At 42.7% G+C, this 24,257-nt stretch overlaps 1 protein-coding gene and 1 non-coding gene across 6 annotated transcripts in view; one reads left to right on the top strand and one right to left on the bottom strand.

Moving 5' to 3' along the window:
• kcnq1.2 (potassium voltage-gated channel, KQT-like subfamily, member 1.2) overlaps positions 1 to 24,257 on the top strand; it is a 160,509-nt gene that overhangs the window by 93,220 nt on the left and 43,032 nt on the right. For all 5 annotated transcript variants that reach the window (XM_086027109.1, XM_086027111.1, XM_086027107.1 and 2 more), the window contains 3 exons: positions 610 to 704; positions 1,585 to 1,625; positions 4,065 to 4,126. In XM_086027109.1, coding sequence (XP_085883235.1) covers positions 610 to 704; positions 1,585 to 1,625; positions 4,065 to 4,126 — 198 coding nt within the window. The remainder of the gene's footprint in view (positions 1 to 609; positions 705 to 1,584; positions 1,626 to 4,064; positions 4,127 to 24,257) is intronic.
• trnat-ugu (transfer RNA threonine (anticodon UGU)) lies at positions 19,135 to 19,207 on the bottom strand. Its single transcript has one exon. It is a non-coding gene; the product is annotated as a tRNA-Thr (tRNA).

Here is a 24,257-nt window from a genome sequence, read left to right on the forward strand (position 1 = left end):
CTCACGGTCGACAACGAGGCACTCTGAAGCAGTCTCGCCAGCGGACTATCCGAATTGCTGAGCAGAGAAGTCATTGCACGCGCCACAATATAGCGTTGAAATACAATCGTCTTGTATTACACACATGAGCTCATGCAAACAAGTTGCGATGAGTACAGCTTCTTGTGTATTGTTTGGTGAGCGTGCGTGTATGCGTGTGTGTGTGTGTGCGTGCGCCTGTGTGTGTGTGTGTGTTTTCAATTAGGGCCCTTATAAGTGATCTCAGCTGCAGCCTAAAGAGTTCACCGGGTTCTTTCTGACAGCGCTTGTATCCACGTCACACCAAACAAAGATGTGAAAGGACCATAATGTGATTGCTTTCTACATTACCATGCACTTGTCACTTCACGCGCACACACACACACGCACGCACGCACGCACGCACGCACACCCCCACACACACGCACACATACTGAGCTAACAATGAACCCTTTGCACTGGTGGGGGTTGGGCATGTTTTTTAGGAACCGAACACTAGTGCGGTGTTGACAATGCCTTTTGTATCCCTTCCCTATGTGTGAATGTATTTTTGTTTTTGTGTGTGTGTGTGTGTGTTTACATGATCCACAGCAAGCGCGTAAGCCGTACGATGTCCGGGATGTGATCGAGCAGTACTCGCAAGGTCATCTCAACATGATGGTGCGCATCAAGGAGCTCCAGAGAAGGTGCGGCCTATAATTGAATTTTTTTTTTTTTTCAATGAAATGCGGCCTTTCATTTTTTTTATTTTTTTTTTTAATGACAGTTTTTTTTTGTTGTTGTTTTTTTTTAAATGAGATGCGGACGCCACAATTAAAAAAATGAAAACATTTACAGGCTTCCACTCTCTCATTAGACAAAGCCGCTTTCCTAAAAAGAAAAAAAGCCCAAACATCACCTCAAAACAAAGTCTTCATTCGACAGTCATTTCCGCCCACTCGCCTTAAAGCACGTCTTTATTGAAATTCTGTCAACAACATTAAACATGACCACAATTTGATTTTATTTAGGAGGAAAGATGGACAAAATTGGACTCTGACGTTAAGAAATATTTTTTAGCTATGTTTGTCAGAAGTATTGTTGAAGGATTAAGACCCTTAAAGAGGAAGTCAACACAAACATATTTTTCAAGAATATGTTCTATGGGGGCCTACGAGATGAAACAAGGCAATATGATTCATATCAAATATGAGTTCAGCAGCAAAATCCACTCGTTTTTTTTAGCCATCTCAGGGGGCGGCCATTTTGTCACTTCTGTCAACTGAAAATGACAACTACTCAGTGCTCAGATAACTGAGTGCTTGTTTCAACTAATGGGTCTGCATAGAACAGATTCTTGAAAAAAAAAAAAACGTTTGGGTTGATATTCTTTTTAAGTGCATTTTTTTCAGTTCTATGATATATGGGTGATGAAATCCATATGTTTAATTTTATTGCCACAGTGCATAGACCAGCGTGTGTGTGTGTGTGTGTGTGTGTGTGTGCCTGGTTGTGTGTGCGTGTGGTTAAGTGTATATCTCTTGACTCAGTTATTTTTGGCTCCCCTCCCCGCCCCCCCCCCCCCAGGTTGGACGGCACACTGGGAAAGCCGGGAATGTTCCTTCCAGGTAAACACACAGCCATCACTCCTCAAGTCCACTCTGTCTTAGTAAACTTGCGCACGTACACGTTACATAACCGTTATCAGACATTTTTCTGTTTGGCTTCTTTTTACACTTGGATGATGATTTAGTAAAAATAACTGTGACGTAGCTCAACTTTGCGGCTTCATCACTGAAAGGATAACTAAGGTGTTGTCACTTACTAATTTTTGACAACATCATCAGCACAACACCTTCCTGAAATCATGTCGTAACGCTAATTCAATACACTAAATCAAATCGCGAATTAATTTGACTGTCATTGTTTAAAATTGCACAGTACGACACCAGTCGCTGGCGTTAGCAGCTAGCTGCTAGCGGCAAGTGACCGATAGTCTCGCTACTTTTCAAAAGCAGTCACTAGCATTAGCCGTTAGCAGCTAACCGCTATCAGCAAGTGACCGGTAAACTCGCGACAGCCGGCTGACTACTTTTCAAAAGCAGTCACTAGCATTAGCCGTTAGCAGCTAACCGCTATCAGCAAGTGACCGGTAAACTCGCGACGGCCGTCTGACTACTTTTCCAAAGCATTTTCACTTTTTTAATGGGTGAAAATGAACCTGCACACTTAGCTTAGATGCCGACAACCTGACACAAGCCGCGTTTACATGGAGACTTTTGTGGTCATTCCGATTGAAATCATTCCAAATGAAGATCTCCGGTCACCTGTTTACATGTGATGGTGATCTCTTGTGGTGTGCCATTGACACGCGCCACTACATCAATCAAAACTGCCGTTTTAGAGCTCTTGTGACATGCGCAGATCGATGGAAACATCACGCGATTGATCAATGTAGTCGTATAGCGATTGTTTTATCACTTTCACTAATGCAACCGCTTGATAAAAACAAGTTAAAAGTAGTTTAAGACGAGTTCTCCTGACGCAGACAGGCTCTGGTAGGAAGCTGTCATTTTCAAAATCGTGTTAGTATTAAGCGAGCAGAATGTGTCATTCTCTTAGTTTTATGTTTCGTTTGATAATAAACTTCAAGTTATACACTTCAATCAAGTGTGAAATTACCGATGGAATATATATTGTGGGAAGTGAACGTGAGTGTGCAATAGCAATATAAGGTATTACACAACTTGAACTTAGCGGCGCCTGGAAACTCCAAAAAGCTGGCATTTTTTTGGAGGTCAAAAAGTGTTTTCGGCGCCCAGTTTTTTTTCTTTTCCGTGGAAACCGGGTCGAAATGGCTCTTTGATTGTTAAACGTTGCCGACCCCTGATCTAGCCCAACACCTCAAAAACTCGATCCTGCCCGTCTGACATCCGCACATCTTCATCCGAATACAACTATTCCAAAAGGTGACCCCCCAACACACACACGCGCACACACACCGAGCTCCAACTACAGTGGCCACCATTCAGATATTTTATTGCGCAATGTCAATGTTGTTAACAGCCCCTCTGTGGCAATAGCTTGAATTCCCCCAGGCCAACTTTGTTTATTGCACTCACTAACTTGGTATCTGAAAGGGGAATAAGCTGAACGTAGTCAAGAAGAGGCCACGCGGGAGCCCCTTTTTTTTCTCCCCATTTTTTGGGGTGGGGTGGTTTTCTCAAATATTTGCTTCTCCCGATTGTGCGGCCCCTTTGGCAAATGTTGAAGCAGCTTCAGTGTGGAAATGACATTTGCAGAGTGCTTTTATTTAACGCTAAAAGGTCATAAAAGAGTGCGAACTGCTCCCCACCAAGACATTTGGAATTAAAACCTAAACAAGATGAAATGTTTGCTCAGCCGTTGCAAGGTTCCAACCGCGGTGGCACACGGTTGTCTTTCAAAGCAAATTGCTTCACGTAAAAGAATCTCTCATTGCTATGAATTCCAGTAGATTTGATATTATTTGTTTCGGAGTCCAAACTAGTCAATTCTTTACGTGTCGCACAAACAATATTTTTGAACTTTTTCCTTCTCCTTTTTCGGACTCACGGTACACAGCATTTCACAATGGTTCAACATTTTTTTATTGTAAGTTTATAAAACCCAACTGCCATACAAGTGTCAACGCGCGTCACACATCTTTTTTTTTTTTAACAGTCAACATGAAAATGTGAATTTTGTTAGAACATGTCACAAATTAGTAGAGCGGATAATTGCAAATGTCTATTTTGTATATATTCATACCCAAAGCCGTATCTATGTTGTGTTTTTCTTCAATTCATTTTATGCTTGATGGATATTAAATATTGAACACATTTTTGGGGCGGACATCTTGGATTTTCGGGCCACCATCTTAGAATTTTGCATGGCCGTGAGTTTTGAAAAGAATGGAATTTGATGAGAGCGTTTAGTAGATTGGTAAATCACTGACGTGCAGTCGCAGTATTCCGTGCTATGTCTCAGGAGGCTAAATTGCGCTTATCAAAATATTTATATACCAATGTTTCTCTTTCGTTTGCCAGGTAAAGGGGAAGATAAAGAATTCCCGACAATCGGAGCGCGACTGATCCGTCTGGAAGATAAGGTACGTACGGCACGCTCCGGGTATCGCTGTGTTTCTTCTTTTCACGCCGACAGATTGCATCGCACTTGGGGTTCGCGATGTTTACATGTATTTGTGTTGCTGAATGCGGGCACACACACTTGTCTTTTGGTTTTTTTCAATGCTGCTTATTTGCCTTGTGCCATCGAACAACCGTGTTCTGACGGTGTGTCGTTGCCCGCCATTCAAAAATTGAAATATTACCAAGATTAAATATCTCAAATCAATATCATGTGCTCAGCGCACGGGTGGAACTATTCTAGTGGAGTACAGAGCTGCTGGCTACCCAAAAATCCTGAAAAATTCTTGACTTTTCTTTTTGGGATCTACCTAGCTAATTTTTTCAATACATATCGTCGCGGTCAGGCAGGAGCACTGCTTATCAGAATTTTTTTTAAAAAACGGCTTCTTGTTTTAGTTACCACACATTACCAAATTCAAGTTGGTGTTATACCTTTTATTGCCTTTAACCGTTAAACCTTCGCAAAAAGCAAACATTTTCCAGCATCTCCCCAAATTCTTTTTCGAGGGTCTTTGAGCCATGATGATGCAATAATTAACACACAACAAGAAGACTAAGCAGTGTGTAAAAGGAAATGAAACTGCATACAAACTTAACTTTGGGGCTGACCAGTTCCTTCTCTACTGAAGGATCACTGCTATTTTACAATTATAATTTTCGGTATATGTAATATATCGGAAGCAAATCTTTGGGCACCCTTGGCTTTAAAATAAGAAACACTATCATTTTGAGGGCTGCGACGATCCACTTTTGTCCCGATCCGATACGGATCCCGATACTTGGGTGGCGATCCGATACGTATTGCCATACTTAAATATTATAAAAATATTAAAAATAAATATAAATATAAAATAATTTTTTTTTTTTTAAAAACAGAGGCATGTGTTTCCACAGTTTTAACTTTAGTGCCATTTGACATTTATTCAAGTGTCTCACGATCGAAAAGGACATAAACTGTTCGAGGTGATGCACAGGAGTGAAATAAAGAAAATTCCATTCACAAAGCTCAAATTTAAGGACCTCAAAATTTCCAAAAGTATGTTATAGAACGTGCAAAACATAACATAACTTAATTGAAAGTATTGCGATACTTCATCAACGGATCGATACTTGTATCGGCATAAAAAGTATCGCGATACGATATTTTTTCCCAGCTGCAATCATTTTATAGGGACATTCTCTTTAGGCCAACTGTTTACTTGTTTTAAAAATTCATGCCAAGTTAAAAATTTCCAATGAAATGGGCAGATAATTTTGCCCGAATGAAGTCGTCTATTCCTCACTTCATTCCTTTTTTTTTTTTTTTTTTTTCTTGTGTAAGGCCTGTTGTGGTAATGTGGCGCCAAGCAGGGGAGGCGACACTGCGATGCCAGTGTGATGCCTGTCTGTCTAACTATCTGTCTGTGCCCCGGTGCCAGTTTTCCACTGTGGCATTTGTACCCGTTGAACCGGTGCGTGCTCGCGCCGCTCGCTTTTTTTATGCTTTCCACGCCCAAATCATAGGGTGTGAAGTGTGTCGCTCGGCCGCGCGGCTCGCCGTTTGTTTGCGCTCCGCGGCGGAACGATGCTTGTGGAGTTTGGAGCATGTGGCACTCCAGCGTGCGTGCGAATGTGTGTGGTTTCCCTTATCCAAACCAAAAAGGACAATGCTTTTAAAACCCTTTCGTCCGACTCAGGCTTTTAAAGCTTTCCCCCAAACGTTTGTAAGTGAAGTGATGATCTCGAACCAAAGCCTCCAGGGTGCAGGTCTTTCTTGCCGCCTGGGTGATGCAGTTGCGGTTGCTTTGCTCCAGGCTACATGTTACGATTGCAATCTCACACGTTTCGGGAGAGCCTCGCCTACCTGTGGCTTCTCACCTTACAACCACGCACACACAAACACGCTCACAGCACCAACATTCCACCAACCAAACTGCAACTCAGCGGCGCTGCTTTTTTTAGTCAGTGTCACACAATGGCAGCCGCTCTCAACCTTTTGCCGTAGCGCAAAAAAAAAAAAAAAAATCTCGATATTTTTTCCAAAAACTTGATAACGATAATTTGCCGACACAAAGATGTTGAAATCGCCATTGTCCACGAACATCTTAACCATACATCACGTTTGGATGGTTTCACGGCTTTAAAGATCCGCGAGCGTGTGCCATCTGTATCGCTGCCGTGACTTATATCAGAGCTCCCACAATCGACTCCTCGAAAAAATTCCAGATATCCTCCGACAGCGTATATTCCGACGCATCTCATCGGCTAAGAGACTGAGAATTGGATGGAAAAAAAGAAAATGACGTATATGCACTCCGACTTTATAGGGAGAAACACGCAACAGCGCTCCCGGTGTTTAGTGGTTGGAAACGCGGCTATGCGCTCCCGTCCTTAATGGGTTAAATTTGATGATACATATATTGATACTGATACATATATTGAATTTCATGCTCTGCAAGTTGTTTTCGTGAAAGTAACCCGTTACTATTCACTCATTGCCGTACGTATAAATGAGAGCAACTGGTTATAGCTTCCAGGGCACTCTTCTTAATGACTATTTACACATAGGCTGGCTTGCCTTTCTCGCCGCCTGATTTGTCTTATTTTGACGGGGACAGCACACCTGTCATATGGAAGAAGACAAGGGGGTAGGAGGCTGGCTTCCCTTTTGGCTCCAAAAAGCAGGTGGATGAACCGTATGATCTTCTCTGCTTTCCCTGCTCCTGCTCCAATTAGCTGGAAGAGGATTTGCGTCCCAAACGCGGGCACTGGGACACCCGCAACATTGTGCCCGCAGGATCCGCTAAAAGCAAGAACACTTTTGCGCATTACATGAAAAGCACAAAACAGGGCAAAAGTTACTGTACATAACAAAGACACAAGAATATAAAAGTGAAATATATAACACATGAACCAGGGACTGAGCAGTGGCATGCAAAGGATCTGAAAGCAAGATTTGGTTCTGAAAGCAGATGATTCTGGTAAGGCATTTCACCATACATAAATGTTTACAGCACACGCAAGGATTGAAGTGAACTGGAGCTTGAGCTGACCTCCAGCAAGGTCGCGGTCACTTCCTAACCTTCTCGAGGCGGCGGCGGCGCCTCCCGCCTCCTTCTCGTAAACGTCGAGCTAATGACACATGGAGCAAACCCTGGTGTCACAGTTGACTCACTCTTAAGTAGGATCTTTCCCAACAGCCCGGTGGAATCATTCACTAGCTATACCACAGTGTGTGTGTGTGTGTGGGGGGGTGGCGGGAGGGGTGGTGCGTGCGTGTATGCTCGAGTGTGTTCCCTCGGCGTCGCCGCTCTCGGCCTGCCTCCCGGGCACATGATTTTTATGGTATTTTATTTACATTAGGTTTTGATCTTTTTTTTACGTTTTTTTTTGTTCCTCTTCTTTACTGAATCCGTCAAAAATGGGCTGTTTACTTTTTTCAACACGAGGATGATGACACCATGTGGGAAAAGTTGTAAATAGAGACAGGTGATGACAGCCGCGGTTGATTGATGGATCGATTGATTGAGATTTTGAGGGAAAACAGGGACAGCAGCGATATGGGGGAGCCAACAAGATATTCCCCGTCCATGACCCTATTCAAGGCCCGCCGCCACCCACTGAGCGAGGTGGCCGAAAGCAAGTGAAGTGGACTGTAACAAAAGAATTAGTCAGCAAAATTCAGTGCACTTGAAGCGATCGGGAAAACTTCAAAGCTATCGTTTTTTTAAGGGCTGTTATTTTTTATTGAACCACAAAAACATGGCACGATTGTCAAGGAAGAAGTGGATGGCCACAAAGAAAAGGAAGTGGCCGAGAAGTGAGTGAGCATATTTTGAGAGGCTGTTGGCCCCCCCGTTTACTGACTGCACCCGTGCATTTTGGCAACAGTGGTTCTTCGACGTGCTTTTTAACCACGGGTACATATGAAATAATAAATATTGCTAAATATGATTGTAAAACACTAATACATGTGTATATATATATATATGTATATATATATGTATATATGTGTATATATGTATATATATGTATATATGTGTATATATGTATATATATATAAAAATATGTATATGTGTGTATATGTATAAATATATGTATATATATATATATATGTATGTATATATTTATATATATATACATGTGTATATATATATATATATATATATGTATATATGTATATGTATACATATGTATATTTATATGTATATATGTGTATATATGTATATATATATAAAAATATGTATATGTGTGTATATGTATAAATATATGTATATATATATGTATATATATGTACATATATATATATATATATATATGTATGTATATATTTATATATATATACATATGTGTATATATATATATATGTATATATGTATATGTATACATATGTATATTTATATATGTATATAGTATATATATATATATTTATATACATATATATATATATATATACACATATATATTTTATTTATTTCATTTATTTTTTTGCAGTATCTTTATTCAAAAACAGAATGTCAATACGTTTGCCGTCGCTGACAAATCGCCACGATGCCCCTCCTGCTAAAATGCCAGACGCTAACTACTCTCACAGTGCTTTATGCGAGGATGTCAGCCCGTAGATGAATTTATCTTTTATGGGCAGGAGGGGGCTCCGCCATTGTGTGCCCAACGCAGGGATGGACAATGATTTATCACACCGGAACAAAGACGCATGAGTGGAGTTGATTAATCGCTGATGTGTCCAACCCAACGCTCTCCAGATTGAATTCTCCAGGAGCGGCTTGGAAACGAAGACGGATGGCCCAGTGTGACAGAGTGTTATCTTTCTGTCACACGCACTCGATGAAAAATGCCCCGGCGACAAGCTCAAACAGTGGCCAGTGTCTCCGAGCTTCAACTTAGCCTTTCACAACCTGACGCGCTTTAGGGCTGAGACAAGGCTGACGCTTGCGCTACGTCGCTCACTTTTATGAGAAGCAGGATGCTTTCGCATGGTGATCGGCGGCCAAGTCGGTGCCTGTGAATGTCTGCCATATAAAATACAACGGCACCTATAAAAGACACGCCTGATCAAGCTGTAATATACTACGCAATGAGTGAATAATGGATAGAAACCGGCCGCCTCAAAAGATGGAGCGACTTGCGTCTTTTCCGATCCTGTATTGTCTAAAATCAACAGTGTTTTGTTTCATTGTGATGTAGAATGACAATCCCCCACCTTTTTAGTTTCGAAGAGAATTATTACTGGTCGAGAGGTGAAGCGGATCTATTTGGCATATCAGCTTATATCTTATTATCAGACAATACACAGAGAAGAATCAACTCGGCCGTCTGACGCCATTGCCGGAATATAACGTGCTTAGGCACGGCCAAATGTCTGGCCAACAAAGTGATGCAGTCTTCATGCGTGCGTATGCACGGGTCAGTGTAAACAAATAAGCTGCTTGTGGAGGAAAACGGCATTGAGCTTAGCTAGCTTTGCTTTAGCTATTTGAATCACCGCTGGTCTTGAAATATTCATACCGGCTACCATCTTCATGGCCAACTGTTATGTCCAATAACGTTTACGGACAACAATAGCGTGATAATGACGACTACTCCTATCGCAACATGTCGCACCAAGATCAGAATCAAAATCAAATTTTTGGTGATTGCACATGCAATGCACATTCACTTAACAGTTATATATGTAAAAGAAAAAAAAAAAATAAGGAAGGGGGAGAAGAAAAAAACCTCCCGAATTTTGCTCCTATAATGAAGGGGCACCGTATAGGATTGACGACACAAGAGCAGAACTACTGTGACACGTAACACAGTACAGCCTTCTGTGCTACCAGCGTGTGGAAATATTTGACCCAAAATGAGACTGGCAGCATCTGCCCGCAAATACATAAAAGCACAAGTGAAATAGAAACATTGAAAAAGAGAATTATTTCGGGGGTTTAGCGACGCTATCCCGTCTTAGCTAATGCTACGGAACCCAACATGAGACCGGCTGAAAACAAAAACATGCACAGAGCTCCCACTAAGTGCAACAACTACATTCAGTAGCATTTTTTTTTTCCAAATCTGTTAGCCGTTTCATAAATGGCAAGGACTTATATAGTTATGGACAAAACTATTAATATAGGAAGTTATAAATATTTTGAAGTGGGAGGGTCAGTTACTCGCATTTTTTCAGTGTTCACGGTAGGGCTCGGCCCCCGCCCGCTGCAAAACAGTGCGGGATTTGACTGTACAGTGGTTTTTGTTTTTCTGTGATTTCTCACCAAATTTGCGTGACTCCACACCTTCTTCCGCCATCACACTTGCGTTTGGCAGCACCTGTTAGCTCACCTGCACACACCACCACACAGGAATGCACTTACACAACAACAGCAGTAATCTCATCCCATCATCTATGGTCATAAAGCCACCAAACTAACATCCTGCAGATAAAAACCAAAAAAAAAACATTGTTTAAAAAAAAGTTTTAAATCCAAGTGACACCAAGTATTATATCGCCCCCGTTCTGTAAAAAACACTTCTGGACTTTTTTTTTCCAATTCTCTTATTTTTATGTGAATGGTGTTCATTAACGTGAAAATGAAAAAGTAAAAAAAAAAAAAAAAAAATCCCAAATTGGACATCAATGTTTTTCACAGCACAGCTGTGATATTTTACACAGTGACTTGAATAAAACCACCTCCGTGTTTGTTTGCGTGTCTACGTGTACCACTACATGGACCGTAAATCGCAGCCACTCTGCGGTCGTAATCGCTCAGGCCGAATTAGCCAGCACACACGCACACGGACCTGTGCGCATTATTATGCTTGTAACGTGCGTATTAAGCCTTGGGGCCAAAGAATGCCCGGCATGACCTTAAATGCGTCTCAATTAGCTAAGTACGCTGTAAATTACAGCGAGGCCAAATAGTGGGAATACTTGAGGAGCGGCTGTTTGTTAGGAGTCCATCTGTAAGGCATTTAGGGCCCCTCAGCTCTGTAATGAAGGCTTGGAGGAAGGGGGGGGGGGGTGTTGGGGGCACAGTGTGTGCGCATGTGTGTGCGCGCGCGTGTTGAAACCCTCCCACTCGAAACCGGGCGCCGGGCCTTGGATGCAAGGCCGTAGTAAACACACATGGGCTCATGTACATATTTATATTTGACTACTAAGTGGATACTTGAACGCACATAAATATACAAAAGTTAAAGACTCTCCACATATATGTTGACTGAGTTCTTTCCTTGTTCTTCTGGCCGTGCCCGTTAAGGATGAAACACGTCGGTGTTGTTGCATTGTAGTCATCCTGCGATTGAGTGGCGACAAAGTCAGAGTGGAGAAAAAGCCCGAGGGGGATGGATGTGTTTTTGTACGTTGACTTTATTGCTTTGCTTCGAAATGACTGGTGACGTGACGGGTTGTGTGTGTCAATGTAGCCTGTGATTGGTTGCGGCGGCAATTATTCAATTCAGGCCAATTGCTCAAATAACCCAAAACTGACACATAATCGTTTAATACTAAGTATAAGTGAAATAAGTGCTTTAGCTGATCGAGTACATTTGTCACACGAGTCTGGCTGGAACCACATTAAAGGGAACATCCACTTTGAACGTCCAAATTAGGAAGGGTCTGGATTCTGGAGAGAACATAGAAAAATAAATAAATAAATCAATAAATAAAAACAGACACAGGGAATAAATTACTTTCCGTGTTGCGACGTACTTCAGCTGCCCAATTAGCTTGAATAATAATGTCGCTGAATAGTAATGTCATATAAAATATTCATAATGTCACACATTTTATTTGTTTGTTTTCGCAGTTTAGTCCTGTGTTTTGATTTTGTAGTTTGAGGTCTTGCACAATAAACGCTCGCATGAATTAAAATTGAAATTAAAAACTGTTGATTATTAAAAAAGAAAGCCAATTGTTCATTTGCTATATAGGCTTTTTAAAAAAAATTTTTTTTATAAATATTGTTTAATAAAACTCCTGCTTCAGGTCCCTGGGATTAATCTAAAGATAAAATAAAAAAAATAGACAGTTGCTCCTCAAATGGAGTCATTGATTAGCAAAATTGCTCCACAAAGCTTAAAAAAAAAAATAAAAAAAAAAAAAGTATTTTGAAACTTGTGTTCCCAGGTTATCAGTATAGCTGTTAAAAATAATACACATGTTCTCAGAAGAAGACTTCCCCCTGTCAGGTCAAATGAACTCATTCACTGCCAGACATTTTCAGACCCTCTTTTACCCTAACATTTGAAAACACTTAAAAAAATATATAAATAAATCCCTGGGATTGACTGGCTGTGAAAAGAAAAATAAATTCATCGATGGCAGCGAATGAGTGAATGAACCGAATTTTAGGTCAAAGTGACCCAATGTGTTCAAAATGCGCAGCGACAGGGTTTCGCAAAACAACCCAGCATGGTTTTTCCGTGCGAACATGTCACTCTAGAATTAAACGACATAACATCGCACAGACGATGACACATCAGGTGCTTCGACACTTTCTCCCCATCATTACCGCAAAGGCGACCCCCCCCCCCCCCCCGCAATTGTTTCAGCTCAAAGGCTTCATGGCCGCTTGCCAATCTGCCGCCATGCCCCTTTCTGTGATTTATTCCCAAATGGATGTCCCCTATTTTTACACCCCCCCCCCCCCCCCCACACACACACATTTTGCTCCTGTTCCCAGCACTTCTTTGCCATGGGCGCATCCTGCCTGTTGTTGTGATGTGTTTTGATATATGTGCGTGTTTGGCCATAGCATGCACAGCGGGGAGCCAGACTAACCAGGCCGCTCTAAACAAAGAGAGGAAACTTGGCAAAGGAAACGCACACACATACACTCCAGTGAAATCCTGGAACACGGCATCAGTACTCTCGCTGACCCGCGCTGCAGACAAGCACATACAGAACCTTCCTGGCATGTCTAGACTTGGCCTTTCAGAGCCCCGCGAGGCAAAGCACCTTGCACTTCCTCCTGTTTGTCCGGATTTGAAATCCTGCGTTTTCCCGTGGCGCTCGGCTTTGCTTTTGTTTTTGCTCCGCCGCTTTGCGCGAGTCTGGCGGCGAGGGAGTTCCTTGCCGCGGTTCCACACGGACAACAGAGGTCATTGTCCTCGACGGAACTGGGCCCTCTGGAGCTTTCGCTCGCCGGCTCGCAAGGGGGGGGGGGGGGGTGATGTGGGGTTGGGGGCAGAGCCGACGCAATCTGGCGGCAAGTTTACAGGCTCCAAATGCACGTCAGGTGCATCTGGAAAAAAATGGAATTTCATAAAAATGATTTTGAAAAAAATATTTTTTTTCAGTAGTCCATTAACTCATTCACTGCCAGACATCTTCAGACCCTGTTTTACCCGAAAGTTTGATTTTTTTTTTTTTTTTTTTTTTTAAACATGAATAAATTCCTGGGATTGAATGGCTGGACTGTGAAAAGACAAGTAAATTCGTCTATGGCAGTGAATGAGTTAAAAAAAAAAGGCAAACTTATAAAGTGGCCCTCATTTTTGTACGATTTGCCGATTTTCTTCGCAGTAGTGTTGTCCTGCAATTCCGGCCCTCGAGGGCCGGTATCCTGCATGTTTTCTATGTCACCCTGGTGCAAGCCACCTGATTCAAATGATCAGGATCGTTATCCAGCTTCTGTGGACCTTGCTGATTATATGATCATTTGAATCAGGTGTGTTCCAGCGGGGAGAGATGGAAAACAGGCAGGATACTGGCCCTCGAGGGCCAGAATTGCCCACCCCTGTTCTAGACGGTTGAAAATTTTCCGCTTGACTCAGCCTCTTATTTCCTGTGATTTCGCCCCACTCAAAGTATTCCAATTTTAAATTCAAGTGCTTTCTTGATTCTGTAATTGATGTTTTAACCCATAGTGATATTTTTTGTATTTCGCAGAGGATAAAAATACACGTATTGTTTTAAGTAATGGTTTTGTTTTTTTGTCTACATGTGTTGCTCCACTGTTGGTGGTCAAATAATTATGGTCCGTTGCTTAAAACACTGCCGCACAGATGTTGTTCGTTAACTCATCTACTGTATTCTGTTAGCATTAAGATAGCGGACTTAGAGTGAATTTATGTGTTTGTTTTGAAGACGCAACATGTAATTCTCTTTGAGTTATGTTTATTTTGACGGTAAATGTCAACTAGGAGTTGCAATAAAAAAAAAAACTTGAAGCCTCTTTTTTTGAACGGTTGTTCACTAGCTGCCAAATTGGCACCAAATTGGCACTTACTATGAAGAGAACAGAGTTACAATAGTTTTGGATTTTTCATTGTCGTTAGCTTTTATTTGATTTTGAGCTTTGTTTTTTTTCAATTTTGCTAGTTTTTAATTCGTTTTTTTTTTTTTTTAAATGCTTTGCTTTGGTTTAGTTTAAGTATTCGGTATACTATATAATATACAATTGCTATGCATGCAGTGTACTTTACCTACACTAGTTTGGTTTTAGTCATTTTAATAAATTAAAGGAGAAGCATGTCAAAGTCTTTCCAGGTTTTTTTTTTTTTCTTTTTTCTTCTGTTTGTGGCCCTTCCAGCCCAAGAACATCACATCCCGCTTTTTGTCACTTCTTAAAACATGTTCCCCCGCCATCAGACATTGCCACTACGTGGAGCAGACCTGGTCTTTGTCACGTCAGGGGGGGCTCCACGGCGCTCGTGCGGCACGGCACTCCATAGCGCGCCATGAGAGCGGCGCGCCGCCAACCGTGAGATAGCGTGCAGCCCGGAGTGCCGCCTCGCACTAAATCACGCCGGGGGCAATGCGCTCGGCGATGAAGCTCCTGGCAGCTCCCAGACGGCCTTTGGCTCCGGCTCCCTTCTCTTAGCGCCACTCTCTAATTTCAGAGCCGGGCCCTTGCCCACTACTGTGTCTTTACCACATTCCCACAAGCCAGAGACGGATAGTCTGCATGTCTGGGCGCTCTCTCGCTCTCCAATTCATCGTCTATAGCTCATTTGCTGATTTTTGGCTTTTGTCACCGACCCCTAAGCCCGCTTGTTTTTTGTTGTTGTTGTTGTTGTTGTTTTCTGTTTTTTTCCTCGCTGCCGTTTGTCCTTTGTTGTCAGAGCCTGTGCGTTCTTATTTGAATGGAGGATTATAGGCCCGCAGTCTCCTATCATCTAAATCATGTCGCACACATCCAGCCTCTCTCTTCGTCTTGTAGCGGACACTTCAGGGCTTTCTCCTTGGCTGTAAAATATCCGCGCTCCATTTCCATTGGGCAAACTTTGCCCCGCCGCCGGGTTGTACTTACAGGTGCCCAGAAATGTTAAAGTATCAGCCTTTGTTTGGTCGATTTTATTGCTTTGTACAGTCCAGTGCATTTTTTTTTTTTCTGTTGACAGATTTAGATCAATAATAAGGGCATTCCACTCATTTCACTGGGGAAACTGATTTGATATACAAAGTAAAATAAGTTGCAAGCTTCAAGTGCTGCGAATCAAGCTACCACGGTGCATTTTTTTTTTTTTTTTTTTTGTCTTTGCACATATGTTTTATTGTCTTGGCCACATTGGAGCACTAATGCACTCCCCCGCACACCAGTTCATTTTCAGCAGAGGGGTGCGATCGCATTTAGTGAGGTTAAAACGCAGTCAAGAAAAAGCGGTGGTGTGTTTATGGGCTCCCGTGTTGTTGCTAATGCGCTGGACTCAGCAGCCGTGGAGCCGCCCCTGCTTTGGCCTGCGTGGAAGTCTGAAGTAGTGGTGAATCATGACACAGCTTTTGGGAGGACCCCAACAATCAGATCCAATCCAGAAGTCTAGCTCAATAAGGTACGATGCAGTGCGGGTCTGCGCCACCGCAAACTACCGTAATAAACATATGGATGAATCAATTCCTCTCCGACTGCGTGAAGATTGAAAATTGAGGAGTAGGCACACTTCATTTATTGGATTGTGAGACGGAATACCGAGGTCACCAAACCGGACCCCCTCAATGCCGGCTGTGCTTAGAAATTCTGTCCATAAAGATGATGAGAATCAGTCGGTGGCAAACGTCAGCCTCGGCGGGGTTCAACCAACCCTGGAAATGAATCTGACCAAACTCTGGACTATTGAGTACCTATTATTATTATTATTATCATTATTATTATTGTAATTATTATTATTATTATTATGTTTGAAACACAATTTTATAAATTAGATGTCAGAACTTGAAGAAAGAGTGTTTTTTCCCTGCATGCTGAATAACTCTTACCATATTATCTTGTCATTGTCGGCCATAAACCTCCTATGTCCAAATGTGGTCAATTTCACATTATTCACAAATCACTACTAATGGTCAGTCCGCACATGGCTCTTTTATTTTATTTTATTTTATTTTATATTTCATTTAATTTAATTTGACAAATTATTGACCAATCTAAGGTGCTGCAAATGGATATTTTATTTTTTGTGTCACTCACCGCAACGCGGTTCACTCGTCCGGGTTCAATTCCCAATCGGCGTGGACGCAGGTCGGAGTGACCGAGTGGCAACCACAATTCCCAATCGGCGTGGACGCAGGTCGGAGTGACCGAGTGGCAACCAATTCTGAGCTCATTTTCAGATAGGGAACTAGTTGAGACTGAGTCCACAGAACATTTGGACTAGTCTGACTTGCGATCCGTGTATTCTTCGTTTGGCTTTTGTTGCAAAGGCTGACTTTGACTGGGGTTAAATGCTACACTTAAGGGGGCGGGGGGGCGTGGCTTGTGGCCCATCCGGCCCATGGCATTAGTGAGCAAAGTTAGGAATGCAGGTGTTTATGATGACCCTGTGAAAAGCTTTGCCGTTTTGGCCACAGACGTTGGCCCGGCACGAAACTCAGTGAGTGAGTGTGTGTGTGTGTGTGTGTGTGTGTGCGTGTGTGTGTGCGAGCACCTGACCCACCCTATTTACTCAACGTCACGTCTCCTGTCGCCTCCATCTGCTTCCATGTTGCCATTTCTCGTAAAGGCTTGTCGGAATGACACGGCATGTTTTTGTTTTGTCTTCTTGATAAGTGGCTAATGACTTTTCTTTTTTTTTTTTTTTTTTTTTACTCGGAGTACAAAGGCGTGTGTTTTATCCACGTGCGGGGGTTCACAAAAACCCTTTTCCCCTTATCTTTAATGGTTAATAGCCTGAAATAGTGAAGCCAATTGTCTCCAACCAGCCTTTGCTTAATGGATCGGTTTTAGTGCGTTAAAAACATTCAACTTGAAGAATTTCACCAGCCCCATCGCTTGGATTTTTCTGTATGCGACCCCGACCGAGGCAAAACTCTGGACACCCTCGGCGTACTTGTTTTGAGAGGATGACAGATAAGACGCGAGACAGCCAGGGTGATCTTGACACGTCCCGTCCGTGACTCAGCGGCCAGGGAGTGGGAGGCCGACCGTGTCTGCGCTCCAGTCGGCTCGATAAGCCCCGACAGATAAACAGTCTAAGCTTAGGAGGCGGGGGCAGGGAGGAGAAAGGCCTCGGAGGGGACTGCGGTGTCCTATCTCCTCGTTCACACCAGGAGAAGAAGACCAGAGAGGAGAGGCTGCAGTCTGCCCGATAAGGCTTTGAGATAAGAGATGCCACTGTGATTTATATTCTCACAGACGGGGAGCGTTTCTTCTTTGTTTGGTGTCACATCAACTCTCTGAAGGTTTCCAGGGGGGGGGGGGGGGTGACAAACCGGCGGCAGGCCGTGAATTTGGTACCTGAATTTGGCCTTGGGTGGGCACTTACCTGACGTAATCCAACTCTTCATAAGACCAGTCTCACATCACGATTTTAGAATGTGGAGCAGTTGACCGTCAATCGCGGTTGGGTATGCTTTGGATTGCTGAGAACAAGCAATCGATACTTTTCCGCCGGGGATGTAAAAGACGCAGACAGTACCGGAATCGCGATCACAAGCGTCCGGCTGTGTGGAGCTGGAAGTTTCCTGATTTGTGGTAAAGTTTAGAAGACACGGGCAGCTTTATCAGAAAAGGCGATGTTGCACGCCCCGATCGATGGGTTGTGACAACTGATCAATACTCAGATTCCGGCGACCAGCGAACTCAATCGCAGGTTGAGTACGGTTTCGGAGCGGTGCAATGACGATAGAGCGGTTGTCTGTATATCCGATTTTTTGGGGTTTGTTTTCCTTTAAAATCACACAAAGGAAAATATGGTTTTTTTTCGGATACAATTGTAAAAAAAATCAGAAAATTTGGACAGATTTTGTTTCTGGTCTCGCCGGACGGCATCGACATACGGCATCAACGTACGGCATTTTGCCGCAGATATTTGTGCCCTCAAAGCGTTTTTCATGCAAATATTTCCTGTAAAGATGACAAATGCTGCATTAGCATAGGATGGCGTACGACTACCTACCAATTTGAGTTATGTAACCCTATTAAGCAAGGGGTCTCTGTTGTCAACCGAGGTCCTCCCTGTAATTGCCATACATGTATAATTATCGTACCTATTCTAATAGTAATCCGGTAAAAACAACACATTGCCAAACATCATGAAATGAACCACTAACATATGTGTAAATATATTTTAAATGTTAACTTGGGTTTTTGCGGGTTCCCTATAAACTACCCTGCGTTATTTCGACACTGAAAAAAGTCGCATTTATTTTCTCCCACAGTGTCCTCGGTTTACGTTGTAGTTTTTTTTCCGACCCAGAAATTTTTTTTTACTCACTGCACTAATTAACATCACCTGGATCCAGGTACCTTTTTCAACTTTTCCATACATCTACGGTAATTAAAAAAAGCACCTGAATCGTGATGACTTGATTTTGTGAAAACACTCAATGTAATTTTTTTAAGTAGCATATACATCTACTTCAAAATGCATCTGGATCCAGAGGGTTTTATTTTGTGCAACCACTTGATGAAATAAAAACGCATCAATTCGACACACCTCTCGTTTTTTTTTGTTTTTTTTTCAGTGTCCAAATTGGGGTAACTTCACCGGCTCATAGGGGCAAAAAACGCCGGCGTAAACCGAGGCCGACCCCCCGTGGGTTAAAAATACAATTAGGCCCCAGCGAGAATTGAACTCGCGACCCCTGGTTTACAAGACCAGTGCTCTAACCACTGAGCTATGAGGCCTTTAATGCTTACTTATGCCGTCCAGGGCTTAAATAAAATACCATTACCTCACTCCTGCGTCGAGCTGAAATGGAAAAGAAAAAAAAAAAAAAAAAAAAAAAAAAAAAAGGGACTAACGCACGCGGTCAAAGGTGAACGCGGAAGGTCATTGTAGGGCTCCGAGAGGTCAATCCCACCAGTCTAATGGCAGCTAAGGGAGGGGTCGTCTCAGCAGGCCCCGCGTGTGCGCGTGTGTGTGTGCGGAGGAGCTCCTCGGCTTGCCTCACTCAGCACCTTGACATTGGCACCAGGGCCCCTGCAGCAAAATGTGCTGCTTCAGCGGCATTGAAACACCCCCCCACCCCACCCAAGCACTCGCTCCCTCCACTCCCAGCCTCTCTGATAAAGTTTCAGAAAGGCGGGGGCGCGCTGATTGTTGACTCGGACTACTGTGGGAATGCAGATGCTCCGTGCGTGCGTTGGCGGATCCCGCCCACCGTGGGGTGGGGGGGTGTTGGCCAACCAGCTGGGCCGTCTGACGTCTGTCACATACCGGCCGTTCGTTGGCATGGCGACGCGGCAGATGGCAGCCCAAACACGCCTCTTAAGTATCACGCGAGCGTGGCTTTAGGGCGGCGTAATTAAGTGCTGCTCCGTGTTTTTATTTCATGTGTTAATTGGCTGTGTGGTCAAACTTTATTTTGTATTTCCTGCCGGAGGAAAATGAAAAATCACCTCATTGATTAGCACCTGTGTCCTTAATCTTGATGTGCTATTTCTTTTTTTTAAAAAGTCGTCTCAATCTTTAATGCTCCTTTTGACCGGTTATCCATTTCAATTTTTGATTATTGTGGTTCTCGTTAAATTGAGCAGGTGTACCTAATGTTTTGGCCCGCTGAGTGCAAATAAGCCATTAGTGTTAAAACACGATTTTTCGTGCTTTTTTTTTTTTTTTTTTTTTTTTATATCAAGGAAAAACATAGAATTAGTCTCTCAGTTTTTTTTTCATTTATTGAGTTTTAAACAGACCAATTTGAGCTGCAACAAGCTGTGAATACAAAAATTGTCATCTTTATCTGCATGTCTATCGAACACATTTGGACTTTTTAAAATTGTATCCAATAAAAAAATAAATAAAACATTAACTTTCCAAACAGAGTCTAACAATGAGTGAATAAAAAGGGAATTTTAAGTTCTAGTTGATTTATACAGCACATTTTTCTGCAGTTCGCACTGTACAAACGGATAACAAACGCAAATAAACCCCAATAAAGTATGTACTAAAATCCAGTAAAAGCATCGCAATAAAACCTCAAGACAAGCAGATAGATAATAAAGGCAAAGGTTCAGACGAACAACAGTCGTCCGACCTCTTTGAATGATTGCGATAGTGACTCGATAGCCGGTGGGGGTGTTTGTGCTGCAGACAGCGCTATCGACAGGCAGGTGCTATCTCTTGCGCGCCACACAAACCACAAACCGTCTCGTCGCCGCGCGCAACAAGGCGCCAACCGCATTCCTGGTCCGATTGTAAATGTGACGCATGGCGGGCGCGGTCGCGTTGCCGCATATTTTTATTCGGGATTCTTTCGAGCGACTTACATTGCTTTGGCATTTTTCTATTTTGGGCTTGTGACTCTTTTTTTTGTGTTTTTTTTAACCGATGCAAAGGAGGTGAGGTGGGCCAAGCTTTCAGGACTGGAGTAATATGTTCTGATATGTTTAATTTATGTTAGGATTTGATGGGCGAAAAAAAAAAATGTCAAACTTGAAGAAAAATTACGATATCACTTTTTTTTAAGGGGGCACATAAAGTGATGCAGTGGGCCGAATCTGGCCTCGAGTTTGACACCTGCGATTTAAAGTCGTTTTTATCCCCGCTCGCCACCGAGGGTGATTACGCCTCCTATACTAACGCCGCAATACAACTCGTATAATCAACGTGAGGGAGCCACAACCCCACTAGAGTTGGCGTCTTCCTATCGTTTGCTCTCTTTTTGTTTTTCACTCTCTCCTGCAAAAATCACACAACAAGTGGGCCAAAAAGCAGTAAATTAGCCCGAAACCCAATATGGACTCCACCCTGGAGATTACACAGTCCACTCAGCCAGCGTGCACTAGAATAACAGCCTGGCGTGCCCTCACTGTCCCTTGCCCGCACTTTTCTTGTGTGCGTGCGTGTGCGTGTTTTGTTGCTGTGCGCACATGCATGAGCTGCTCCAAATAGTGTGCGTTCTACCTGCACGTTGCATACATTGTGGCAGATCTCTCAGCTGCGGAGCAAGAATGTGTTGTCGCACAAAGTGCGTCGCCGGCTGTCTGGCACATCGATACACACGCGTCTGCTGTGACGCACCTGGCCGCTTCAATCGTGGGCTGACACGCACATGTGTCTATGTGTGAGTAATAAATACAATAAATACAGGACAAACTCGAATGGGAAGTCAACCCAAACATTTATTTTTCAAGAATATGTTCTATGCGGGCCCACTAGTCGAAACAAGGCATTCTGATTAATATTGCATTTGCGGGATATGAGGAATCCACTCGTTTTCAGCTAGCTCAGGGGGTGGCCATTTTGTCAATTCTGTCGACCGAAAATGACATCACAGTGTGTCGGGGCTCGGGTAACGACCAATCGCAGCTCACCTATTATATGAAGCCGAGTCGTGATTGGCCGTTACGTGAGCCCTGAGCAACTGTGATGTCGTTTCGAGTCGACAGAAGTGACAAGATGGCCGCCCCCTGAGATGGCTAAAACGGGGTGGATTTTGCTGCTTAACTCATATTCCACATACGCAATATTAATCAGAATGCCTTGTCTCAACCACAGAACATATTCTTAAAAAAAATATATATGTTTGGGGTGACTTCCCCTTTAATCATAAATAGATAGATATTTTTTCAGTATTGAACTCACACTATCTATTCACATCTAAAACAGTTGTTTACTCTTCACACTTTTAAACTAAAATAAACTAAAATACGTTAAATTAGACTATTGCACATACATACTGCGTTAGCATCATTGCTACTTGCAAATGTGCATTATCAAAAGATGCTACAATAATTGTTGACACTGACGCTTTGGCTAGGTAGCATGTTGTGCTAACGGCTAACTCCGCGACTCACGCCACTGTTTGCGAAACTATTTTTGGTGGTGGCGCTGAATAACTGATTACATAAACATAATTTCTTGTCGCTTCATTCTGTTCACAAGTAAATAGAGCTTGTAGATGTGTTGTATAAAGGCCTTATCTCATGATATTGCAATTTTATAACACCTTTAAAGCATGTGTTAGTGCTAGACGACATCACACAATATTCCCCGGTACTGATTATGTCACTCGTATTATGTCATGTATTTACTGCGGCTTGACTGTGAAATCACAGCACTCAGCGGTGACGACGCACGCGTGTGCAGCGCTACACACGCTACGATCACACACGAATCATAAAAGTCATGTTGACAGGATATGACAGTCAATATAGTTTACGACAAGCAGCGTGTACGGGTTGAGAGGAAGGAAAAGGCCCGTGTTGATTTGGTTTGCGAGATTACACTGGGCCCCACTCGACCAGCGGGAGGCCCCAGCCAGGCTGCGGCGGGCTAATAGCTAGCTAGGTTTGCCGCACACCTGTCAATGCACACCATGTTAGCAGGCTTACATTTTAAATCTGCAGTATGTAGCAAAATTGTAAAGTTTGATAAATATCTATTCTTGTATTTGCCAAAATAAGGTTATTTATAATGTGCGGCGCCATAGTAGGAACTGATGTGATGTGAAGTCGTTGCACCCACTGTTTGCTATTTAGTGATACGCCTTGACAAAAGATGTAAATCTGTCTTTTCTTATTTTTTTTCTTGCTAGGTGAACCTAATAAGCTGTTCTAGGAAAGGTCTTACCAAACCAAAACATAAAAAAAAAAAAAAACATGTGCCAGGAAGGTTGCGAGCTTTCACATTATTTCAACTAACATTGTATAGCATCATAATGTGTGTTAAATGTTGCCCACTGGGCATTTATTGCAGCCTGATCATCTCCCATCTGTGATCCCTTGTCAAGGTTTCTCATTTTTCCCTAGATGATTTTTTGCGGGGGAGTTTTTCCTTGCCCTCGTGGGGGTTAAGATCAGGGGATGTCGTTCATATTTGTCAACTGTGGGCGTGTGAAGCCCTTTGAGACTTTTTTGTGATTAGGGCTCTTTAAATGAATTTGATTTGACTTGGCTATTCCTACTTTTGTTACATTTTAAGTTACCCCACAATCATTCCACAAAGGGGAAGTCAACCAAAAATGAAGTAAAGCTAATCCGTCATTGACCTATTTTTATTATTTTCTACTTATTATATTTTGGTGGGAACACATTATTTTTTTTTTTACAACTGTTGTCATGGACCTATTAATGAAAATATGTATTTATTATTTATTTATTTTTATTTTAGTGCAGATGTGCTAACTCAACTCAAAAAAGAGTCTGAGTCACGCCTGCATGCGCGGGGGCATGCAGTCACGCTTGTGTGCATGCCGTATCACAAGATGTAGTGTGACAAGCTTGGAAGAGGAAATGCTGACACACGAACACACGCACACATCAAGCCTCTTACACAATAGAACACAGCAGAAGGAGAAGTAAACCTCTTAGCTGCATGTGGACGGAATTAATTCGAGATTATATTTCACACTAGCGTGAACATTTAAATGTGCCGTGCTCAAAAGATTCATTTGCATTGCGTTGTAAAATTCCTCTGTGTTGACAGTGGCCCTCCTTATGTACAGTACTATTTATGACATTTGCCATACATAAACGCATTTCTCCATCCTTTCCCACTGAAACGTCCCATACTGTCCGGAATGTATGTCATGGCAAGACAGGAAACATGGCAAAGTATTAAAAACCCCATGCTTTGAAAGGCACAGGAATTTGGGCCGTTTTGGTTTGAATAGACCGTTTCAGGGCCATTTGGTGATTTCCGAGACGATTAAGTCCTAAAGCTTCTGATGGCATGCCACCAAGTCTGAACCACGTCTACTAGACGGACAAATCGACTGTAAATAGCAAGGCCTTT

Source organism: Filicampus tigris, chromosome 4 (assembly GCF_054856515.1).
Source record: "Filicampus tigris isolate MCC_2025a chromosome 4, RoL_Ftig_1.0, whole genome shotgun sequence".
NCBI classification, from domain to species: domain Eukaryota; kingdom Metazoa; phylum Chordata; class Actinopteri; order Syngnathiformes; family Syngnathidae; genus Filicampus; species Filicampus tigris.